Raw genomic sequence first — 26,177 nt, 5'->3', positions numbered from 1 at the left:
GAACTGGGATTGAGGGAGCAGCAGAGGTGCAGCTGGACGATTTCTTCCTCCCTTCCTCAGCATTTGGCTTTCAGCAGGGGAAGAGGGGGGAAAGAATTGTTATTTTGTAGTGGTACTTGGGACACACCCCCAGCCCCCATGCACTGAGCTGTGTCCTCCATCTCTGTTGCCAGCAGCAGGGTGAGGGTATGCTGTTTTGCAGTGGGGGTTCAGGAACCACCTTCCCCCATTTCAGTCTCCACTCCAGGGGACTGACCTGTCCTCTCCCCCGACTCCTGTGTCTGCTGTCTGTGCTAGGAGTCACCTCTTTCCATTGCAGGTTTCACATGATGCCCTCTCCAGGCATCCATCTCCTGCCAAGATGGAGCATGAAACTGCCAGCAGGAGCATCCTCAGCCTGTCCCCAGCAGCTGAGCTCACTCAGCTGTTTTGCCAACTGGGAGCGCTCTCCTGCCCCATTCCCCCCAAACTTGAGGTTCCCCCACTCCACAACTCCTTCCTGTACAACATGGCTGCCTCATCCCTTCCAAAACACCCTTACCTCTTCATACGCTTTTGGTTAGACGACACTCTCCATAAGAGCAAAAGTCACGTAGGAACAATATAGCAAAAAGGCACTGATCTGTTGCTACTAATAAACTTTTACTGTATTGTATAATATAACTTACACCTAGCATTATGTACTTTATTGCAAGTGAAATCAAAATGAAGAAAAGCAATACCACCGAAATGGATAAAGTGTCACAAGAATTATTTGGTGTCTCAAAGAATCAGATTAACCAACTTTAAACTTAAATACATGTGTTTGCTCCCAAATGTGTCAAACTTCAACTGGCTAATTGAGAAAGTGATTTTATACTTCTCATTCAATTGACATTTGCAATTGTATCTGCACCAATCTGGTATTTTTTAAACAAACATCCATTTCTACTAGCCTTCCTAGACATTTCTAATAATTTAAAAGATCTATCAAATATTTACCCAATAGAACAGGCTAGTTTAATAGCTGAATAAATTACAACACTGGTTTTCAACCTGTGATCCACAGACCCCTCGGGGTCCACAGACAGTATCTAAGGGGTGACTATGAAAATAAAAAGTTTCAGGCACCAGAAAAGGCACAGTTTTTTTGATCAAAAGTATGTGAATACCCCTATGGGTCAAAACCCAGAAGTGTCGTCATTACCTTAGAAGCTTTCCATTTAGTGCCCTTTCTGATTCTGCATCAAATGCCTTGCCGAGCACATGCAACGTTTATAGTTGAATTCTGTTCAGTCAGTTTTCAGTCTAAGACTTCTATGATAGGGGTCCGCAGACCACAGGTTCAACTTCCATAGGGGCCTGCACCTCCATTTGAAATTTTTTAAGAGGTCCACATATGAAAAAAAGGGTGAAAACCCACTGAGTTAGGAGGTAAGCACCTCCTGTAGAAGGATGTGTCAATCTATATAGAGCTTTATCATGTCAAAGGATAGCTGTTTTACATCGGTTGTCTGACCACTGGAAACATTCTGAAATAAGATTAAAAACAGTATTTTCACTCCCTGAGTTTCTTGTGTTTTCCCCTTTGTATGTTTCAATAGTAATACCTCTTGAATTTGTGTCTTCCAGGACTAATCAGTCATCACTGTTAGCAGACTAATTGCAAAATATAAAAAAAGTCACCGTTCACAAAGCAAGAATTGAAAAACATTAAGAAAGTGTCTGCTGTAAAGAGCTCAGAGACTTAACAAAACTAGGTGCAGCGCAAAAACAAGGAACCGGTCTTCAAGGGCAGTTTATTTTCTTTTTAAATTCTTGTACTAGCTGAACAATCTTTGCAGCCTTTCACTATCAAAGGATAAGAATTAATGAAAAAATAAGCAATATTTTATTTCAAAACAGGTTTTATGGTTTGCGTTTTACATTGAGGGTGGCTTGAGCGATATTAAACAGATCTTCTCAAACACAAATTAACATAAATTAGATATGGCATGAAACACATACAATTAGTTTCTGCTAAAATGTGGATTTTTAGATCCATCTCTATGACAATTTTTTACCCTTTCATTGGAGATACTGACTAGTATTTTAGTAATAGGGTAAATATCCAGTAAAATGTCAGGGGCAATGGGAGTTGTGTAACAAATTTCACTCCAGAAATGTACCCCCAAGTATATGGTAATAGGCATTCCATCTCTCAAAACAAAGCACTCGTTTTTACTTCTCAGTCATCATCAACTGTTGGCTTGATTGTCACTCCTCTTCTTATTTGACCCCAGCCAATTAAACTGCAAAATGAAAAACAAGTTGAAGTTATCTGTAATTGTGTTTAGAAAATATCCAAAATACATAGCCTTTAGCTGTGTTTGTATTAGGAGTACTCACACAGGTTTCAGAAGTTTCTAAACACCCCCCTTCCCTCCCCTGCACTGCAAAATCTTAAAGACGACTGGCTTCTGGAAGCATAGGAGAGACCATAAGCAAACAGGACTTTTTCTTAAGCTATGGGACCATTTTTTTAAATGTGCTGTTAAACAGAAGTGCACACACGAAGATTTGACTTGCCCATAATTGTCTAGTTAACTGCAAATGAAAATGTGTTGATAGCTATAAAGCTTTGCATTAAGCAGGTTGGAAAGCAATCCTTTTAAAGGGAAATGAGAACAGCTAAAAAAAAGGAATATAATAGTTCAATTTTTGAGGTCAACATTTCTCACAGAGGGTGAAACCTAAACACTAAGTTGACATCATTCTCAAAATGTTTTTACCACTTGTACTGGGTAATGGAAAAATCATCTCTCTTATTACTTCCCCAACACACCCATGGCGTTTTAAAAAATCCACTAATTCTTTCCACTAGCTCAAGATGCAGCTTCAGAGAAGGCTTTTAAAAAGACTTCAGTTTCACTTTTCCAGCCAACAGGTAGTGCATACAAATCAATGAAACTGCCTTTAAGACTTTCCGAACTCCTTGAAAGGAGCCGTGTCAGAATCTGATGTTAGTCTTGAACTTGTTTGCCATAACTCTAGGCTCTCACACACTTCAGAACACAATTCCCAGAAGAACAGTTTACGTTGATAAAAATGGAATTGAAGTAAATTAATCCATCATTTCAAGCCATTCTAGGTGGGAGCCTACAGCTGGGGCAAAGCCACACTCAGGTCCTACATGTCCCTGGTATTGTCGCTGCATTTTGCCTTTGTCCATTCTCCCAGTTTTAACACCTGCGCCTTTTTCTGTATGATATTTTACTTTCCATTATATCCCAACTGCTCCTCCCCTTGTTCTCTCTTTCACTTCCCTAGAAAGTCTGAGGAAGGGAGTGTAAGAGGCAGAGTTCTCTTCCCCCTCCTCTGTACCAGCTGTCCCACTCTTTTCTTCCTAATTAGATCCTTCCCAATTTCTTTTTTCTTTACCCATCCCCCCTCTCAGTTCCTTTCCTTGCTTGGTTTTGTTTTTTCTCCTTTCCTTTCTCCTACAGTATAGTTGGCAACACGTGAAAAACAATTCTAGTAAAAAGCACCTGGAAGCACCAGCCCCAACAACAAGAGATCTCTGAGCATTTTGGTGAAATACAGGTTTGTGTCAAAGGAGGGAAGAAAAAACAGAGAAAAAAATGCACCAAAATGCATATAAAACCTAGTGGCTAGCAAACCACAGATCTGACAAGTCATTGCTGGAAAATGTTGCTTATCTTCTATTCACATAACTCCTCTTAAGCTTCCCCCATTTCTCTCTTGGTGTTCATTCCTTTCTTATCTGCCAGAAAGCGTGTGCTCCTCTCCTTGCTACTTAGTATCCACTCCAGTAATCCCCACTAGCTACCTCTCTACTGAAGGCATTGGCTCTCAGCTCTGCCTGCTGCTGAGCTGACCTGCAGAGACAGTTACGGAAACAGCTAGCAAGGTGTAACTGCCTGCCACAGCGATCCAGAAAACTGGACATGATTATTTCCCAGAATAGGTGTTCAAAACCCAGTATGTCTCGGCCAGATCAGGACTACTGGGAAGTACGTTAACATACCTTTTTCTCCTTCCCTCAGTGTGAGGTCCACAGAAGGGGTGTAGAGGATAGGATTGCTTAGTGTTTCTGTGCTAGCTTTATTCTCTTATGAAAACAGAGAATATACATTCTAAGTGGGCAGTTGCTTGAAGAGAAGCCAGGCAATAAGCTTAAAAACTGAGCCACGAGCCATACTGCTCCCCAACTTTAGGGAGGGAGGGACAGCTCAGTGGTTTGAGCATTGGCCTGCTAAACCCAGGGTTGTGAGTTCCATCTTTGAGGGGGCCATTCAGGGAGCTGCCCCCTACCTCCCCCCAAAAAATAGAATCTGTCAGGGACAGTACTTGGTCCTGTTGAGAATGCAGGGGACTGGACTCGATGACCTTTCAAGGTCCCTTCCAGTTCTATGAGATAATTAGGTCTATCTCCATATTTTATTTATATATATATATCCTGCTACTGGATGTATATATTATAAATATCCTGCTACTGGATGTTTTTGAGTATCCCACCAGTCACATTATTCTTGTAATCTGTGTTGACCAATAAAATTGATACCTCCAGTCTCACAGGGGCCAAAGAAAAAGGTCCTTGGAGATTAGTGTCCCTTTGTTCCCTTGTCTTCCCCACAACACATACTTTGCAAAATGGCATTGGCAGTGACATGCAGCTGGAACTGCTGAGCCCAGGCCCACAGGCTGACAATTACTCTTTTAAGATAAACCCAATCTTAAAATGTATCCTTAATTTTTATTTGGTCTTTGGCATCACTGGGTTAAGAGTTCCTGCTGTTAATATTACTGTGGTATGACTGTTGTCAAGTTACAACTCATGGCATCAGAAGGTTCATTGTGCATTTATGTTGAGGAGCGCACAGTCTACCAAGTATTGAATTTCACACTATTCTACTTTTAACATTTTTGAAAAAAGTGTCCCACAGAAATAGTGATTAGGTGCTTAGAGAATTTAGAGGAAACAAAAAGGAATTCTACAGTAGAGGCAGATGATACTACTGTGCTGCACTGACACCAGTACTAAGGGGTTATTTTTGTCATTGTAGTGCCAACTTACCGCCAGTGTTTCTCAACTCTTCGACTAAGGGCAATTTTTTCTCCTACTTCTGTGCACACAGGGTTAGTCAGCACTATCTTGCCCAAATCAGCCTTCACTGCGCTAACTCTTCCTCCAGTAGACAAGGATCCTATATTTACCATTAGAACTTCATTCTTGGATAGTTTTTGCACCTGAAATAAGATAAAGAATTCTGTAAGTTTTCCTTGAAATATGCAAGTAACTTATAAAGTTAATAGCATTTTGCAGCCAATACTTAAAATGAAGAAAAAAAACAGAAGATTTTATATCTGACTGCTACAGCCAGATTACCAAAGAAAAATACTAACAGAAAGGGAGGCAAGCACCAAATGTCTAGGACCATGCCACACACGAATAAGATACAATGATGTCTGTTTTTAGACACATGATAAAGTGTTTCTCATTTACATGCTAATGTCGGAGAAATATAAAAAGGCTCAGCACAAATAATATTCCAGATTATTTGCCTAGACCCATCTACAAAAAGCAGTCTGCCTTTTTCTGGGAAATAATTGTTTTAAGGTTGCACGTACTATATAGAAAGTTAAAGTTTTTTACCCCATAATTGACATCAGTTTAAAACAGATCCTTGTGCCTTTCCTTCCATTCACCAAATACAACCACCAAAATAACTGCTCAATCCAGAGTTAGTCACAAAGAGAAAATCCAAAACGATGGCAACACTTAATCCACTATAAAATAAATCAGCGTGAAGCAGTTTTCATAGCTTTTAAGGACAGAAGGGATCATGATAATCAACTAGTCTGACTTCCTTCACAACACAGACCATGGAACCTCATCCAGTAAAATTTCTGTATCAAGCCCACAACTTTAGAGCTATGGCAGGGTTTGGCGACCTTCAGCACGTGGCCCATCAGGGTAATCCGCTGGCAGGCCATGAGACATTTTGTTTATGTCAACCGCCCGCAAGCACGGCCACCCACAGCTCCCAGTGGCTGCAGTTCGCTGTTCCTGGTCAATGTGAGCTGTGGGAAGCGGTGCTGGCTGCTGGGAGGTGCTTACCACTGCTTCCCGCAGCTCCCATCGGCCGGTAATGGTAAACCCTGGCCACTGGGAGCTACAGGTGGGTCGTGCCTGCGGATGGTCAATGTAAACAAAATGTCTCGCAGCCTGCCAGCGCGTTACCCTGATGGGCCGCGTGCCCAAGGTTGCCAACCCCTGAGCTATAGCATACCTTTTGGAAAGATATCTAGTTTAGGATTAGAGACTTCAAGTGATGGAGAATCTGCCACATCCCTAGATTGGCAAAGTATTAGGATGTACATGAAAACAGAGGGTTCATGCATGACTAGTTTTGCAGCTGATGAATGGAGAAAAGAATAGCAAGGAGAAGGAACATTAATTACCAGCATCTTTGGAAGAAGAGCCAACTTTACGAATCACAAGGCTTCAAATTTCTTTATGTTACCAGGATATGAATTTCCTCCCCCGTTTAAGGCACTCTTACATAGTATGTAAGTGGACATGTGCCATTGTTTTTCCCCTCTGAGATGCAAACATTGTGTACAGAAACCAGGAAGATATGAAAGATGAAAGTATGCATAAATATAAACACTTACATTTGAACGGAATTAATTTCCAAGGGGTTAACAGCGTAAAAGCTGCAAAACAAAAAAAAGTCTAATACCATGATAATGTCCTTTTAAGAGAACAGGTACAAATATACTAACCTTTGCAGCTTTCTTGTCTCCCTCAGTGCGCACACCTAGCAATCGCCTAAGCAGGAAATAGGAAATTTCCAGCTCTGTGAATATTTCAGGGAGTGCTCCAACTGCACCAAGAACCTGCCCCACCATTCGGTCAGCTCGACATAAAGTTGGATCAATTTTAGTGCCGACACCTATTACAGAACAAGACAACATCTGAGGAATAATTGAAAAGTAAACATATTTATACACATCAAATACATTTAAAAGAGACCTACAAATGAAATTAACCATTATTCTTTGTGACACACTGAACATCCCCACTACCCAGCTGGAGATGGGTATTCATCACATTAAGAACTGAACTCACCTATTTAATCTTTTTTAGGATCTGTGAACTCTAACCAGCTACGATACAATGGCCCAGGATTCATCATGCTGGTGGCAGCACAGATAATATAGAAGCCTTCTGGAGCTAACCAATGTAATTTAGATAAGTAACTAAATTTTACACTATTTGGTACTGTTTTAAAAAGCTTCATTATATATATACACATATTAAAAAAGGACACAATTGCTATGGTAGTCACACATTAGAATTTCATGTAAATTGTAATAATTTGCCGCCGCTGGCCCCCCCCCCACCCCCTCCAGGAAGTGTACTGTTATCTGAAACCATCAACGTTTTGAGGAGAAAAATCTCTTCATTAAAAAAAACAAACACTCTTACCGATTAGGCCTCCAGGAGCAGCATACTGTAGATCGTTGTGTTCTGCAAAAAGTGACACAATTTTGGAAAAGATTGGTTTGCACATGAGTTTTCCTTCACTGTCCTTGGAGACAATACCAGGTCTGACTTCAAGTTCCTGGCCTACCTAAGTATAATGGAGAAGAAGTGGTCAGATGTTTCTGTTTCACCAGAGTAAAAAACTAGCTGGCGGTGGTAAAGATGAGTTATTTTTCCAACAGTTACGTAAATATTAACAGCACTTGGCTGTTGCCTCACACAACTATAGTGGTACTACCTGGAAAAGCAACACAACTTTTATTACCTGTGTAATACAGAAGTTTTTAAAAAGGTAGTTACACTGCCTTCAAAAAGTTGATTTATTACATGATCACTCCTAGTTTTAGGCCCAACATTTAAATTTTAACTTATATTAATTTAAATGTTTTCTAATAATATTAGAGTACCTGTGGCACCTTAGAGATTAACAAATTTATTTGAGCATAAGCTTTTGTGGGCTACAGTCCACTTCATTGGCATGAGGCATAATAATACTGCAATCCCAAACACTATATATTACTGAGCTAGTGTACAAAAAACCAGACAGTGTAACAATGTAGTTTCACGGTCCAAGCAAAAGAATATAGATCAAATTGTATAAGTGGTACATATCCTTGATTATTAAACTGGAAAGTTAAAGTCAAGGATGTTATTTTTAATAGACAGAAAAGACTTGAAAACTTGTTCTGATGATAGTACTCCATACCAAAGCAGAGTATTCAGTCATATGCACTTTTAATGTGGAGACTGAGTGCATAGATAGCACACACTCCTAACCTCTATTTAGATTTATCAGCACTTTTCAAACTCCAACTTTTTTAAATGATTTACTAAATAAGTATGCACATGCAAGAAAGGTAAACTGCACCCTTATATTCATTGCAAGGGATAGAAAGGGACACCACCATCAACTTTAGAAAAAAAATCACTTGTCAATTAAAAAAATATTTGTTACTAGTAAAAACCTAAGTTAACTATAACAAAGACAGAAAAAGGGGTGGGGTTTTTCTTTTCTTTTTTTGGTGGTGGTGGGGGATATTGGGCATGGTCAGCTTCATTGTTTCCCATTTCTGTTTTAGCTTGTAAACAGCAACAAGGAAAAGGAAAAGATTTTAAAACAGGATTATGAAACCACGAGCAAAGACAGGGGAACTCAGGAGCAGTAGTACCTTAAGTTACTTTAAATTACTTTTTTTAAACTGACTATACACCTTTAAATTGCTTTGTATTGACCATGAAGAAACACTTATTATGTGCCTACTCATTATTATAACTAATGAGGTGTTTGGAGGAAGGGTGTGTGTGTGTGAGGGGTAACCATTACCTTTAATACACCTTTTAGAATACTACCGCCAGCTACACCACCCTTAAGGTCATCTACTTCACATCCAGGCTTGTTGACATCAAAAGATCTAATTACTGAAAAGAACACAAATCCCATTATTAAGATATATAGAAGCTTGACTAGTGACTTGTTTATAATTCTTGTCTTTTTTTTTAAATGTACTTGCATCAAACAATGAAAATACCTCCCTGTATTCACCATGTTATGCAGTCTGTTGCATGCAATTTTTTCACAAATTTTTAAACACTACATGAACCATGGGTCAGATTATGCTGGTTAAACCCAAAACATGTTAACACATTCTGGCAAGGGATATCCACTGTACTTTAACTACAATTTTAATTAATTTAGTTCTCAGTAAATACAATTATCACAAACTAATTAGTATTTAAAAATTATTCTCAGAGACATGCAAACATTAGCAATATCAGTGCATAAAGGAGGAAGAAATGCTACATCCAACTTTAATCAGAAAAACTATTCGCCAAGTGGAAGAGGACTAAATCAGAGAAAATTATTTGCAAGTATTACAAACAAAATAAAGTAAAAAATATTCTTTAAGCACTATTGTACAATTTATAGTGTTCAGAAGTGAAAGTACAACATTTAAACTCCTGCATGCTAATGATTTAGGTAAAGTTAATGAAATAAATTTGTGCTTTAAAAATTAAAGACCTAATCATGGTCCCATTGAAATGGGAGTTTTGCCACTGACTTCAATATGAAAAGCTTTTTCTAAATTCTTTCTATTACAGACTTTCCTGTTTAATTCAAAAACTGAATTATACTGGATCCTTTTTAAAAAGGCTGACCACTTAGAGAATACTGGAGGAAGTCCTAGCACTTGTAAGAGAAAATGACCTTTGCTTTTATCCTCATTTGTAACAGACCGACTTTGTTCAGTTCACTCTAGATTTCAGCCTTTTATGTAAAATATATCTAGAATGGATGAACTGAATAGGAAGATGGTCTAGAAATGAACAAAATCCAATGCTTTAACATTTATGCCCAAGTGACATAACATAATATTGAAGCATATCACTTAGAAAACTGACTGGGGAAAAAAAATGGGTGCCAGCATATCCACTCCTTGTGTCTTCAAGCCATATCTATTTACTGCCAAGAGTTTAAACTGCAATCGAATACAGTTTGATTTTCAGACACCACAAAGTTGTCAGGGCTTAGCAGAGTAATCTAATGTATAAAGAGCAAATTTGATTTAGAAATCACTCTGCTTCTTTCCCCAGACCTGAAGAAGAGCACTGTGTAGCTCAAAAGCTTGTACCTTCCACAAACAGAAGTTGGTCAAATAAAAGATATTACCTCATCTACCTTATTTTTAAGATAAATTATTCATTTTCACTGCTGTTTTCATATTATATCCACATTTAAAATGCCCAAATCAAAGCAGTTCATTTATATATGCATACATAGTAACTTCTCATTTAATGTTGTCCTGGTTAACACTGTTTCATTGCTGATCAATTAGAGAACATGCTCATTTAAAGTTGCACAATGCTCCCTTATAATGTTGTTTGGAAGCTGCCTGCCCGTTGGAGCTGGTGGGGGTTTGGAACCAGGGTGGACCAGCAGCCCTGCTATCAGCACCCCTAAGTTCCCTGTGCAGCAGCCACTAAGCAGGCTATCAATTGCCGGGCAGTTCAGCGTCCTTCCCCTGACTGCTGTGTGCTGCTCTCGTCCTCTGCCTTGGAGCTGCTCCCGGGAAACTCCTGCTTGCTGTGCAGAGGGGTGCTAATGTCAGGGTGTCCCCCCCAGCTCCTGTACTCCATTTCCACAGAGCAGAGGGGAGGGGGTTGACACGACAGAGCTCAGGATAGAGGGAGCTTTCTGGCAGCAGCAATTGCCTCAACTTGCTGATCCACTTAAAAAGGCAGTGTACTTAGAGTGGGGTCAGCATACTTGAAGGGACAATGCACGTGTCTGCCTCCCACACACACGGTGTGTGTGTGTGTGTGTGCGCGCACACGCCATGCTGTGTCTCCTTCCTCCATTCATGCTGCCTTGTAGAGTGTAAGGCTACATTAAACAATAGTGTGTTAACTGTTGAGGGCTCAACCGAGTGCTAGTTCATCATTTAGCAGTAAGGCATTCCCTGGGAAATATCCCAGCCTCTTCCACCCTCTGACTCCACCACCACAACTAAGCTTCACAATCATCACTGCTGTGTACAGTATTTAATTGTTTAAAAAACTTACAAAATTCCCCTGGAACCTAACTCCTCTCATTTACATTAATTCTTATGGGGAAACTGGATTCACTTAACATCGTTTCACTTACAGTAGCATTGTTCAGGAACATAACTACAATGTTAAGTGAGAAGTTACTGTAGTCATATTGTGTATACACACACACACACACACACTCATATTTAAGATGTCAGGAAACAGAGAAGCTTGAAATTGCTAGTGTGCAAAATGCTCCTCATACCCTCTTTATAGCATACCTCCCCAATAGTAGCATTGTCTGAAAGGGTGGTTAAACATAGAGATAAGCTTTAAACATTTACATACCAATAAGTCTTGGTTCTGATATGAAGTCTCGCAATGGGACTGGAATTTTCTTTACTATATACTCACAAACCACCTCAATGTTGTATTTCAGCTGTGCTGAGATTGGAATAATAGGTGCTCCTTCTGCAACTGTACCTACAACAAAAAAAATGGAGTAGTTTTACTTCAGACTTTATGGTAGCATAAACCCAAGTGTATATGAGTATCCATGCTACATTAAAACCACAAATGAAATTTCAGGGACGATTTCTACATATTTTCCCAAACTAGACGTCCATAAAAACAATATGACAAAAGCGTCAGGTCAATTTCTTTTCATTTTTTCTCAAATTAAGCCACAACTACTCTTCAAGGTAGTATAATATAGCCTGTACATTGCCTATGGGTAGTTGTGTGTGTTTCATAGACTTTAAGGTCAGAAGGGACCATTATGATCATCTAGTCTGACCTCCTGCACAATGCAGGCCACAGAATCTCACCCACCCACTCCTGTAACAAACCCCTAACCTATGTCTGAGTTAATGAAGTCCTCAAATTGTGGTTTGAAGACCTCAAGCTGCAGAGAATCCTCCAGCAAGTGACTTGTGCCCCATGCTGCAGAGAAAGGCAAAAAACTTCCAGGGCCTCTGCCAATCTGCCCTGGAGGAAAATTCCTTCCCGACCCCAAATATGGCGATCAGTTAAATCCTGAGCATGTGGGCAAGACTCACCACCCAGCACCCAGGAAAGAATTCTCTGTAGTAACTCAGATCCCACCCCATCTAACATCCCATCACAGACCACTGGGCATATTTACCTGCTGATAATCAAAGATCAGTTGCCAAATGTATAGCCTAATTTTGACAATCCCGTCATACCATCCCCTCCATAAACTTATCAAGCTTAGTCTTAAAGCCGGATAGGTCTTTTGCCCCCACTACTCCCCTTGGAAGGCTGTACCAGAATTTTACTCCTCTAATGGTTAGAAACCTTCATCTAATTTCAAGTCTAAACTTCCTAGTGTCCAGTTTATATCCATTTGTTCTTGTGTCCACATTCGTACTAAGCTTAAATAATTCCTCTCCCTCTCTAATATTAATCCCTCTGATATATTTATAAAGAGCAATCATATCCCCCCTCAACCTTCTTTTGGTTAGGCTAAACAAGCCAAGCTTTTCAAGGGGGAGGCCTAGATAGTTTGTTTTCCAAGTGAGCTCTGGAGGTAGTGTTTTACTCTAGGAACAAGCTGCTTCATCCTTGACGACTGGGAGTGGCATGACACGAGTTTCAGTCCCTTAACCTGAGATAAACAGCATATGTACTGGAGGGGAGGAATAGAGTTGTGCACGTATGCACTGAAGGGGCACAGTTACCACAAAGAGGTTAAAAAACAGATCTTTCATGAAAACGGATTTGGACTTAGATCCCTTAGCCCCATGCTCACTAGACTTTAAGGGCTAGTTTACATTAGAATCACTACAAGGGCGCAGCTAGGGCAGATGCTCTATAAAGACAGGAGAGAGCTCTCTCATTGGCATAATTATTTTACCTCCCCAAGTGGCGGTAGCTATGATGGCGGGAGAGCTTCTCATGCCGACATAGCACTGTCCACACTGGCGCTTAGGTCAGTATAACTTACATCGCTGAGGAGGGTGGCTTTTCCACGCCCTTGAGCAACTGAAGTTATACTGATGTAAACACTAGTGTACACAAGCCCTAAGGTCTAGTTTTTATGACCTGGCCAAACTGCATTCCAACAGAAACACAGTAACTTGTGGGGACTGTAAATAGACCACAGCTTGGAAATCTCTCTCTGGATGAGGGTTGTGAAAAATGAGAGGAAACAGAACAAGCAGTTAGGGCCAAGATGCAGTGACAGAACAGAGTTGAGATATCCCATAGAGGACGAGAGATCTAAAATATTTGATGCATCAATAGTAGCAATTCCATACTTAAGATTGCAATGAGATTTGCGCTTAAAATAAGACTAAAATCCTTGATTCATACTTTACTGATTTAATTTAGCTTTCAAATTTGGCACAATAATTCTTCAGACAACTATATGTTCTACAGGTTTTTTTTAAGTGAAATAATATTAAATTTGAAAAAGATATTTAAAAATTGCTCCCTTTTTGAAGTTTCTCCCTGGCTTAATCACACTTGCTGGACTTTCTCTAGCTAAATAACCTCAGTCTCCATGAATTTCAAAATTCACACACAAAAGTACATTGGACATAGGCCACTTATGAGATTTTAAACACGAGAAGTTGTGTTCCTTACACAAACCAACAATGTTGAGCTATGCAAAGGTTATATAACAGGACTGCTCAGACCTGTCAACCACTTCCATTTTCTGATGTTGCTAACTTTCCTCCATAGCTGGGTTTTGCACACACACCCCTTGAGCCAGGGAGCAAGGCAAAGCAGGAGAGGTTCTGGGGAAATGGGAAATAAAAATCAGAAGGGCGTTAGGGAAGCAAAGGGATGGGGTGGTTTGCAGGGGTGTGTGGAGTTTGGGTCTAAGGCTAATGGGGTGCAAGCCCAATATTTCTACACATGAAAAGCTACCCTAGAGCTGCTGCCTTGGTCCCCAGCAAACCACAGCAACAGCATGATAGAAAGCTCATGGCACTGAGAGAAAGCATGGGAATAAGGTGGGGCTTACAAGAGGGAAGAGGAGTCAGAGCCTCTGTGTGACTTAGCGATTGCGACTGGCTCTACGTGGAGGATGCTCAAATACTACAGTGATGAGTAGCAATATAAAACCCTGAGATACATAGTTAACTTGGTGGGCCTGAAGCAGAGGAGTAGCTCAACTCTGACATTTGGCAGTGAATGGACTGTGCGTAAAAGGAGACCCAAGGAAAGATGTGAGAAAGAATATGGGGAGAAATGAGGACTGGCTAGAATTCAAGGTGCCCAATGGTTGAGGTAAGGAGAATGGAGCTAGGCAGGCTATCAACAATGGAACAGAAGTACCTGAGAGGGGGTATTTTTCAACAAAACTGTTGGTTAGAGCACCTGTCTGGGACATGGAAGACCCAGGTTCAAGTCTCTGCTCTGCCCGATCCCGCTGGAGTGGTTTCATTTGAATAATTAAATATGTATTGAGAAAGACAGACTGACTCTCCAGCCCCATGGTTAGGACACTCATCTGGGATGTGGGGTAGACTGAGGTTCAAGTCAAGCCATTTTACAGCCAGTGATGAGGGTCCCCAATTTGTGTGTTTAGGAACAACCCTTAAAATTCATTAATTGTAGCAGCGGGGAAGCAGAATATAATGCTACTAAATTAATATTTGAAAGAAAAATCTTATTGAAATAGCTAGGAAAAAACCAAAACATTACACACAACTTTTTTTTTTTTTTTTAAACACTACAAAAGCCTGACTCATCTGCTAATTCTTTGAGCTGGAAGTCAGGTTGTCCTGACCAGATAACGCTTTTCATGTCAGCCTAACTCCCAGCATTGAAGAATTACATAGAACTGCCAGCAATACTGCATTTCTGATTCTGGAAACTTACCTTGTACAAATGCAAGAATCTGTTCATACTGTTCTTTAGCCTGGCTCTCCTTTACCAAGTCAATCTTATTCTGTAGAATTAGAATGTGTTTCAATTTCATGATTTCTATAGCAGCTAGATGTTCAGAGGTCTGGGGCTGAGGACATGACTCATTACCAGCTGGAAGGGGAGAGGAGAAAGTGATTATGTACAGTCATCTATAATAAGGATACACAACACAGTATGGACATCTACCACTTCATTGTGTGCTTGAAAAAATATTGCTTGCTTAGAAGTCATCAAGTCGCTATTTTTTTTAATTGTGTATGGTTTACTGCATTCTCTTCATCACAGACACAAAAATACCAAAGAGCCCTAAATTTAATGACAAACCAAAAATTCAGAAAGCACATGGCTATTAAGGTTATCAATATTGTCTGGGTTCTACTTCCCAGGAAGTCACCTTTCCCCTAACGTGCTGTTACAATATTTGAGCTCACTGGAGGTTTGATCTATTATATTGGGGGGTGGGGAGAGGTGGGAGGAAGAGGCATTAGTAGAGGGCTCTGATAACTATAAATTAATTCTCCTATCCTTTTGGTTTGAAAATATTGCAGTTACTTGGATTTCAGGGTTATATAGATATCCATCCACTCATGTTTTTGTCAGAAAAGGTAATTGGGAACTACTGTATGTTTAAATATATATCTCAACTTTACATTTGAGTTGTATGTAGTTTGACACTGGGCAGTTTTATTTGGCAGATTGTGCACACACACAGACAAATGGTGAGGTGTGTTCTACTAAAATATACACAGTAGAGGTCCATTTATCTGACCCTCCATTATCCGGCTCTCCGTATTAACCCAACCACCAGGGCACACAGGTCAAGAAGTGGGTACTCTCTCTTGTGGCCGCTAGATGGCACTACAACGTCACACCTTCCCATTCTCCAGATTATCTGAATTTTTGATTACCGATCTGACCCCAGTCCCAATTAGATCGGATAAACTGGGTTCTGCTGTATCTACTTCTGCCATTGACTTGCTGTCTGGCTATGGGAAAGTCATTTAACCTCTCTGTGCCTCAGTTACCACCTGTGTAAAGAAACACAGCGGTCACCGCCATTTCTGAAGTGCCTTGGTGAGCTATAGATGAAAAAACGAATTACGACTTTTTAAATATTTCATGGCCATCTCAGACACTTAAAACAATGCTAACTTAAGTATATTATTGTTTTGTTTCCCAAATAATATGTGGTCTGACCAGATGTAACATAATTCACAGCTGAATTTATTTTGGTGTTGCATTAGTATACTATTCTGTGCATTTATAAAAATGAAGTTTAATTTATTTCACACTCTTTACACACCTGCTCAAGTCAGATTAGTGAAAGTTCTTCCTAAGTACGTCTACCAACAGAAAGACTGGCCCAGATGGGGTCCTTTGATTCCGTCCACATCACAACGGATTTACCATTGCTTCCTACCTCACCCCACTCTTTCTTGAACGTCAATACTACATATTTAAATTAATAGAAATGGCAGATAAAACAACAGAGAGAAGCAAGCCTGCTCAAACAGGCCTAAGCATCGCCAAGATGAAAATCTAGCTTTATTGTACAAGTAAAAACAATCCCAAAATTTCATCTCAACCCACCACTCCTCTGCCATCATCCAAAAAGTCAAATATTGCTTCAACTCTTGGACGAGTCAGAGTGCTCAAATTCTGTTGCACTATTTCAAATGTATCTATTTAAAGGGCATGATATTCTCTTTCATAGAATCATAGAATAACAGGGTTGGAAGGGACCTCAGGAGGTCATTTCGTCCAACCCTGTGCTCAAAGCAGGACCAACCCCCACCTAAATCACCCCCAACTCTTTCTATCATCGTAGCTGTAAAATCTTCTCTCTTTACACAAGACTCAATGAAATTCACAATTTTTGTAAAGCTGGTCGCTCATTACCCTTTCTATTATTTTAAATGTCAATATTAGGTTGTTGTATTATGTTATAAAAGAGGCTCAGCTTCCCCACCCCAAATATTACCTATCAAAAGCAGCGCCGCATCCATGACTGCTGCACCGTTCAGCATAGTAGCCATCAAGATATCATGGCCCGGACAATCAACAAAAGAGACATGCCTGTTGCGTATGGAGGGTAAACACAAAATAACAAAAGCCAGTTATTGCCAATTAAATTGACTACTGATCACTTCATGCAAACCAGGCACACAGTTAAAGTATGTAAAAAAAACAAAAACCCACATCATTTCAAGACAAACATGGAAAGGTGACATTTTGGAATCATGTTCATATGAATATAACTAAACGAATGAACTACTTGTTGAAATATTAAGATTCAGAAAAATGGACAGTACTACATGTAATATTTCTGTTTTTCAGAAACTTACAAACCAATCATGCATAGTTTAAATGAGTCAGACTATGAAGATCCATGCTGGACATAGCAAATTCCCCTTTTTCACTTCTCAGCTCTTCTAAGAGCGTCTGTCTCCATTTCCCTCCTTGCAAGGTTATGCATGTTCATTCTGAGCCGAGGTAGAACTGCACCACATCTCTAAGATTGACCTGTTTTGGGTTTATAATAATTGGGGCATTTCAAGTTCTTGTCTGCATTTAAAGGGGGAATCTTTATTATTTGACAACATGCCATGGAAAAAGGATTGTTTGCCATTTCAGTGATAATGTTTTAAAAAATTACTGTAGGTAAAATAAGCAGTACGTCAAAGAAATCAGTGTTTATTTGTTTAGTGCTAGCTTTCTAACTGTCACAACCCACCAAAATTCTCTATTAGAACGAGTGTTCAGGTTGAAGGGAATCTGAAAAAAGTAAGGAAATTCAATTATGATAAACTGTCCTCTACACTTAAATATAGACTACGGTCTGATTTTATTACCACCCTTGTGACTATTTTCATCTGAATAATCCCAATGAAACATCACAAATAACTCCTGAAACTTTTAAATTGCATTCTGACCATGTCAGGAATTGTGTAAATAAGTCTCTCTCTCATCGTTCTCCTAACACAAAGCCGATCTCAAGTTAAGGCTCAAGTTTTCATAGGTCCAGTTAAAAAAACCTTGTTTTTTATCTCTGGAGAAAGAATGACAAAGATATACAATTTACATTAGGTTACAGTCTAAAAATAAACTTTAAATTTGTTCACGCCTCTGACTTTAAATTTAATTTAGATTACAAGCTAAAGAGTGGCTTTTTTATTCAAACAGCCCTGTAAGCAATATGGTATTGGAAAATTAGACTTTTTTTCTGTTGTGTCTCACCACTGGTAAAAGATTCTGCAGGTCAAATTAGGTCTTCTGTCACATCTGTGCAACCTCATACTCTTCAAGATCTCTAGATACTACAGTGACGGGTATATTAGAAAAGCCAGCATAGAAATTGGGCTCAGCAAACTGCAATTTAGCAAATGATGAATAAGCCAAAATAAAATATGGCACCTTCTCTCAACTATACTGGCTCCTCAGAGGTAATAGGAGTAAAAAGTATTTATCACGTAAGTAAACAGAGGACTGAATATACAAACAGACTTAAGGAGAAATAAAGTACCATTTAAAAACAAGTGCTTGAAGAGTACTTCAACTATATTGAGGGAACTATGGACAAAGCAAGAGCAATTGAAATCCCCAATTCAGACCAGTCACCTGATTAGTTTAAAGTTCCCTTTGGTCCCAGGAATATCTGTAGGGAACTCATCTGGTGTACTACTTCCACAGGACCGGTAACACTCTGGTCGCGAGCAACTGGGGTCATCAAGTTTGTAAATCTGTAAGTATAAAAAAAGGTGAAAAACAGGCTTAACCTAGCAGTGGCCATTTAGGTACTTTCATACAGTTAACAAAAAGAGTTAAAATAGGTACATTTAGATTCATAATAATGACTAACCTTAGCATTGGCATAACCCAGCTTGATAGTGATATTTCTTTCCAGTTCATTTTTGAATCTAACAGTGTGAACTCCAGAAATAGCTTTTACTACTGTTGACTTTCCATGGGCCACATGACCAATTGTGCCTACATTTTAAAAGCAAACATTAATCAATGCACAGTTTGTGCAATGTTCTTCTACAAGTAACACACACAGTTAGAGACTTCTCAAACTATCAATATCAAGGACCCAGTTTGCACAGGACACCTGTAAGCCCTTGGAGCCTGTGGGTCCAGAGCTTCCATTGGAAGCATGTCCAGATTTCTTAACTAGCTTTTCACAGCAACTTACTACAGTAACCAGCTGATCCTGAAATGAGCTTCATGTGGACAGACCCTTGCATCCACATGGAGCTCATTACAAGATGAGGGTTTTACTCAGGCAAAGCACCTTTTGCTTGGGAGCCCCCACCAAAGTACACTTCCCCTTTAACTAAAAACATTTCAGTCCCAAGATCTTATACTGCAGTAGTCATCTTGTACTGTAGTGGCTTTCTTTCAATGTAATAAGGACTTAATCACAAAAGGAGACATGTCAAAACTAATATTTAAAAGAACACTGCCTGTTACCTTTTAGGCCCAATGATTATTTTTATAAAAACTTTCAATATAAGCGTTTATTAATTTTCTCTGTTTCATCAGAACAGTTTTTTGTTTGGATTTTCCCAGTAGAATTTTTAACTAAGACTTTTCAGCACTATACATGACAACAAGAATATGTTACAAAAGCATTTGTGATTAATTTTGTTCTTCTTACCTATATTAATTGTAGCTTGTCGGCTGATGACTTCTGGGGATAGAGGCGTCAGCTTGGTAACATTCTATATGGAACAGATTTCATAGTTTATTTACAATATTCCTAATTAAGAACAGCCAGAGTGGGTCAGAGCAAAGGTCCATCTAGCCTAGTATCCTGTCTTCCAATAGTGGCAAATGCCAGGTGCCCCAGAGGGAATGAACAGAACAGGTAATCATCAAGTGATCCATCCCCCATTCCCAGCCGTTTCACACCTCTAATCATTTTTGTTGCCTTTTTCTGAACCTCTCTCAACCAATACAGCTTTTTTCAGATGCGGCAATCACATCTGCAGATGGTATTCAAGCATACCATGGATTTATATAGAGGCAATATGATATTTTCTGTCTTATTATCTATCCCTTTCTTAACGTTTCCCACATTCTGCTCACTTTTTTGACTGCTGCTGCATGTTAAGTGGATGTTTTCAGATAACTATGCACAATGATTCTAAGAACTCTTTCTTGAGTGGTAACAGCATTACTTTGCATTTATCAACATTGAATTTAATCTGCCATTTTGTTGCCCAGTCATCCAGTTTTGAGAGACCTTTTGGTAGCTCTTTGCAGTTTGCTTGGGACTTAACTATCTTGAGTAGTTTTGTACCATCTGTCGCCCTTCCTGCAGCCCCCATAGGCCTCCCACTCTTTTTTACAGTACATAAAATAGGAAAGGAAGAAAGGGAACTACAAAAAGGACTACACCATATATGCTACCCAGTATATACAAATTAGAGAGAACACAAGCTAAGTTTCCTCCAAGCTGCACGGCCACACAGCAGGCGGAGAGAGGCGCCTCTCTCTCGGTTCCCATCCTGGCCCCAGAGCTGCTGAGGAGGAGTCCTGTCTCCCCGCCACAGCCCCAAGACAGGCTGCACCACAAGGCCCTCATCCCCAGCCCCACCCCAGAGCCCTAACTCCCCTCTACCCCAGCCATGAGCCCCCTCCCGCACCCCAAACTTCTTATTCCCGGCCCCACCCCAGAGCCTGCACCTTCAGCCAGAACCCTCACCCCCCCCACATCCTAACCCTCTGCCCTAGTCCTGAACCCCCACCCTTAACCTGAACTCCCTCTTCCCCAGCCCCACACCAGAGCCCCCATTCCCCAGCCCTGAGCCCCCTCCCACATTCTGAACTCCTCAGCCCCACCCCCACCACACATCAGCTCCATATTTGTACACATAAAATTAATTCCACACATGGATGTAAAAAATTAGAGGGAACATTGCCTACAAGTAAAACAAATGTAAATTTAGATTGGGGGGAAAACAGCTATTTAAAAGCTGTTTATTCCCACCTGGTGTAGCATGGGGAAGTTCTGTGATCCAAAATCTCCTGTCTCTATAACAAAGCCTTTTATCTTATAAATGCTATTTTTACACAGTCCAAAAAGAATAACTATAAAATATCTATGAACTATATTAGGCAAGTGCTGACATCCATGTGAGTGTCCTCTTATTTTACTTTTTAAACTGTTTATAACTGATGAGGTCCTGACCTACTACTGAGTTCCATGAGGGTGAACCACAAAAGCTTATGCTCAAATAAATCTGTTAGGCCATGTCTACATCTAAAATTTTGCAGCACTGGTTGTTACAGCTGTATTAGTACAGCTGTATAGGGCCAGCGCTGCAGAGTGGCCACACTTACAGCAACCAGCGCTGCAAGTGGTGTTAGATGTGGCCACACTGCAGCGCTGTTGGGCGGCTTCAATGGGGGTTCGGGGAACGAGAGAGCAAACCGGGAAAGGAGACCAGCTTCGCCGCGGTTTGCTCTCGCGTTCCCGGAACCACCCTGCAAACCTCAGGGAAGGAGACCTGCTTGCTCGGGGGTTCGGGGAACGAGAGTGCAAACCGGGAAAGGAGACCAGCTTCGCCGCGGTTTGCTCTTGCGTTCCCCGAACCACCCTGCAAACCGCAGGGAAGGAGACCTGCTTGCTCGGGGGTTCGGGGAACGAGAGAGCAAACCGGGAAAGGAGACCAGCTTCGCTGCGGTTTGCTCTCGCGTTCCCCGAACCACCCTGCAAACCACAGGGAAGGAGACCTGCTTGCTCGGGGGTTCGGGGAACGAGAGAGCAAACCGGGAAAGGAGACCAGCTTCGCCGCGGTTTGCTCTCGCGTTCCTGGAACCACCCAGCAAACCTCAGGGAAGGAGACCTGCTTGCTCGGGGTTCGGGGAACGCGAGAGCAAACCGGGGAAGGAGACCAGCTTGATTACCAGAGGCTTCCTCAGGTATGCTGGGATACCTGCTTATTCCACGGAGGTCAAGAAAAGCGCTGGTAAGTGTCTATACTTGATTACCAGCGCTGGATCACCAGCGCTGGATCCTCTACACCCGAGACAAAATGGGAGTACGGCCAGCGCTGCAAACAGGGAGTTGCAGCGCTGGTGGTGCCCTGCAGATGTGTACACCTCCTAAGTTGCAGCGCTGTAACTCCCTCACCAGCGCTGCAACTTTCTGATGTAGACAAGCCCTTAGTCTTTAAAGTGCCACCAGCCCCCTTGTTGTTTTTGTGGATACAGACTAACACGCTACCCCTCTGATATTTGGCCCTCCAGGTGCACTGTTGTGCCATGCAGAGCCCCAGTGAAGTCAACAGTGCTCTCTCTGTATGAGCAAATCTCAGTGCAGGATTGAGGCCTCTGTCCTTACGTTAGTGCAGTGAAATATATGCACACAGCATTCTCATATTATGTGGATGGTACATAGTGAGCACAGATGTTTATATTGAGAGGTACGTAAGCTCTGTGTACAGAATGAAAACAAATTTACACTTAGCATTAATTGTGCAATAGCTTGAATTTACTCATAACATTTTAAAGGCAGTCACCCATTTAGTAAGTTTTCTTCTTCACTGTAAAAGCCATTTAATGACCCTGTTCAAAGAAACACTCATATGCTTACTTAACATGCCATGACTAGTCCCATTAGAGTCAGGAAGCATAAGAAGTGCCCTGCAGATGGCACTGTGTAGGAAGATGACAAGTTGAAGGGAGGTAAATTTTGTAGTCACTATGACTGCTCAAAGTGCATAAAGTTAAGTATGTGTGTAAATTTTGCCAACACTGGAGCCTAGAACTGAACTTGAACTAGCCCTTTACAAATCTGAGTACAAATATTAAAACAAAATTTAGGAAAGGACTTTAAATTTCAAGACCCTTTCCAATCTGATCTCCCAGCTACACCTATCATCCCTCTTTTTCAGTCCACAATGTCATTATCAGTGAGGACTGGGGAAAATATAGGACCCTTGTAAAGGGATCATCACTAAACTAGCATTTATTATTTGTTGAGCACCAGCATGCTCAGGGCTGTACATAACATAAAATAAAGAATCCTTGCTCCAAAGAGCTTATGAACTACTGAAGACTATTATATAAACGGAGACTAGCTCAAGAGGTAAACAGGGAGCCCACCAGCTATATTAAAGCCCAGGTACATAGCAACTGAAAGGTCTTCTGATGTATCTACTGTAACCTATATAAACTAAATTGAATAATCTTGGTTAATCAACTAATAGATTGCCACATTGAAAGGAGACTACAATTGGTAATTTTGGTAGTCTCAACAGAGTGTCAAAGGTCTGTACTGTGCCCACAGAAACAATTCCCCCAGTACAGGAGGGTAAAGGAGACCTTTTAGCACCACCAAGTACTATATTTTCTCGGGTTAGAGAACTTCCATTTTCATTATTGTCAAGTCAGCTCTATCCAAGAGCAGCATACGCACAGCAGTTGGAAAATAAAAGGTACTGACGATCCTTACACGAGACAAAACACAAGCTCAGCAACACACAGCCTTCCTCGTTACCTATGGTAACCTACGCCTAGCTAAACATCTACATTAAGGCCTAACATAGGACATCACTTCCCAGAAACATCAAAAACTGCACATTTCTCGGTGAGTTTGGGGGGGGGCGATGTTTTTACACTCCCGCCCCCGCCCGGCCAAGAGTCATCACCAGCAGGATCCACGCTCCCCGCTCCACACGCCGCCGCAGCGCCCATGGGGGCGCGTCCTCACCCCCCACAGCGGCATGAATCCCCCCTCCCCCCGCAGCTCGACCACGGGACGGTTCCTCGCGCATCCCCAGACAGTCCGAGCGGAGACTCCTCCGCCCGAGCGCGCGCTAGGCTCCCGCGACCCGCCGCTGCCGCCGAGCGAACAGGTCCCGCTCCCTGGGGTTCGGGACTCACCAGGGTGGCCAGGTCCTGCCGGGAGAGGTGCGGCTGCCCCAGAGTCACTCCGGCTTCGTCCCCCGCCATCTTGCCCAAGAGGAAGTGAGGGGCCCTGCGCGTCCGCCTGAGCCCGGCGCTGTACGGGCTGGGGTCGCCACCCGCTCCGACTCCGGCGCCGCGGACCACGCGGGGAGCACCCAGCCCAGCCTTGTCCCGCTCTGCTCTTCGCTGCTCCAATGAGGGCACCAGGGGAGCGCGGAAGTGGCGCAGGCGAGCGACAGGGCAGCCTCAGGAAGGACCCCGAAGCCGGGTGATGCAACCAGCATCGGGAGAGAGCCGCCCACGTGCGCGTGTCGCAAGAGGTAGCCCGACTGCGCATGTGCGGAGCGCCGCCTCAATGCGCAGGCGCACTTGTAGCACTGAGGGAGTTCAGTCAGTTGGAGCACATGTTATGTGAGGTGCAGCACAACATATAACAGAGAGTCCTTGCCCCATGGAGTTCCTCTTTTTAAAACAGCAATTCCAACGAAATGTGTGAAAGTTGTATTAAAAATCACATATGGTGAAAGAATATCTAAATGCAGTAAAAAGGCAGCATTTGATACGAAATAAGCTAATTTTCTTATACAGTAAATGAAGGTGTATGGTCTTTGGTTTGGTTATATATACAGCTCTACATTACATTACATAACTGATGTTTATTAAATAAGCATTGTTAAACATTCCAGTTAGAAGACTATTATTTCAAAGGGGATTGCCATTTGTATTTCATTCCTTACTGTTTGGGCACTTTCATATTTATTAATATTACTTCAGCACCCAGAGGACTGAAGACCCATTTTGCTGTGTGCTGCACACAAATCAGCCCCTGTTCTTCAATTAGATCAACAGGTGTTAAAGTCTGCCAGTGGAGATGTGACTGTGGCAAGTGTTAAGTCTAGACTTAATAGAATGGGCGGAACAAGCAATAGGATGAACTGCTGGAGGGATCATGAAGATAAAAATGATAGCAACAGGTGGTTACACACATTATAGTTATGTGCACATCTAGACTATCAGGTCATTTTATTTGTTGTAATTATAAGATACAATTAAACAAATATATTTTAGTAATTTCTACTGGCCATCTATTGATACCACTTTTAAATTTTAACTTTTTTTTTTTATTATTTCAATTATTACTTGTATGTGGTTAGTAATATACAGAACATAAAAGAAAACAATCCTGCCCCAGGAATAAACATTTTACATACTTAACAGTGTCTTTAATATGGAATATTTAAAAAACAATCTAAAAAAACCCAAACCTTTTCAGAATTGGGTACAGCAAATCAGATGCTGAAAAATAAAAACAAACTAAGGCCTTTATCCTGCAATAGGATCTGTTCAGGAGGTTTCATACAAACACAAGGATCTGCCTAAACAGATCTGACTGCAAGATTGAGACCAAAGCTGGCAACCCTTGCACATAGAACTCTTGCCTTTCTCTTGTGAAATAACTGACTTCTCATTTTCCCCTGAAACCCCATTTTGTTAATCCACCACAGTAAGAAGTACAGAATGGAAAATTAAAACCTTATGCACTGCCTTGAAATTAGTGCTATGTACACGTCATCTTGATTATTATTCATATATATACTGTTAATTTAATCTAGATCCTAATCTGGCATTCTTTATTAAGCAAAAACTAGGGACCATTGTATGGTTTTCTGTGGGAAACCCTAAGAGATTTAAATTCCAGGTGGGCATTTGTTTACATTACATGACTACCATGTAATTTAGCTATCCTGGCAGTCTGAAAACTTTGATTCTGCATGTATTCTGTATTCCAATTTTGCAGACACACATTTTAACTTGAAGTCAGTGGGACTACTCACATACGTAAGATTGGGGCCCATGTGTGTAACTAACTGAAGTAAATGGAGATGATATGGATATGTTGAGAATACACAGTCAGGCTCTAAAATTGAGATGTGGTGGTGGAAGCTACCACAAACTGCTAGTGTACATTACTTGATTTTAGCCAAGTTTTAATCTCCCCCTTTAACACTCTTCTTTCCCATAATAAGTGTGGGAAATTTAATTCTTTTATACATAGAGGAAGTGTATTGTTGATAATCTTTCTTTAAAGAAAACAAATTAAAATGTAGCAATGGTCATCATAACAAGTTATAAGTAAAGATCTTGCTACTGATAATAAAATGTATATTATCCTGCAATACATTTGGATAATTTTGTACATAAAATGGAAAATATTGTTTCATATCTAACATTTCATCAATCTATATGGTGCAAATATTACTTTCTTTAAACAATATCACTGCTGGGAAAACCACAGTTGAAA

The 26,177-nt window shown here is 41.0% G+C and overlaps 1 protein-coding gene across 1 annotated transcript; it reads right to left on the bottom strand.

The window, feature by feature from the left end:
- Positions 1 to 1,761: 1,761 nt before the first annotated feature.
- On the bottom strand, positions 1,762 to 23,959 carry EIF2S3 (eukaryotic translation initiation factor 2 subunit gamma). Its single transcript, XM_030575033.1, has 12 exons — positions 23,852 to 23,959; positions 19,617 to 19,680; positions 18,819 to 18,946; positions 18,578 to 18,699; positions 16,941 to 17,035; positions 14,912 to 15,070; positions 11,408 to 11,542; positions 8,856 to 8,950; positions 7,475 to 7,619; positions 6,769 to 6,938; positions 5,057 to 5,229; positions 1,762 to 2,270 (listed from the first exon to the last, which is right to left on the bottom strand). The coding sequence occupies exons 1-12, from the start codon at positions 23,918 to 23,920 to the stop codon at positions 2,207 to 2,209; spliced, it is 1,419 nt and encodes a 472-aa protein (XP_030430893.1). The 5' UTR covers positions 23,921 to 23,959; the 3' UTR covers positions 1,762 to 2,206.
- Positions 23,960 to 26,177: the final 2,218 nt, after the last annotated feature.

Source organism: Gopherus evgoodei, chromosome 1, assembly GCF_007399415.2.
Source record: "Gopherus evgoodei ecotype Sinaloan lineage chromosome 1, rGopEvg1_v1.p, whole genome shotgun sequence".
In the NCBI taxonomy this organism is placed as follows: domain Eukaryota; kingdom Metazoa; phylum Chordata; order Testudines; family Testudinidae; genus Gopherus; species Gopherus evgoodei.
The sequence above is the reverse complement of the archived record's forward strand: the minus strand, read 5'-3'. Positions and strand labels throughout refer to the sequence as shown.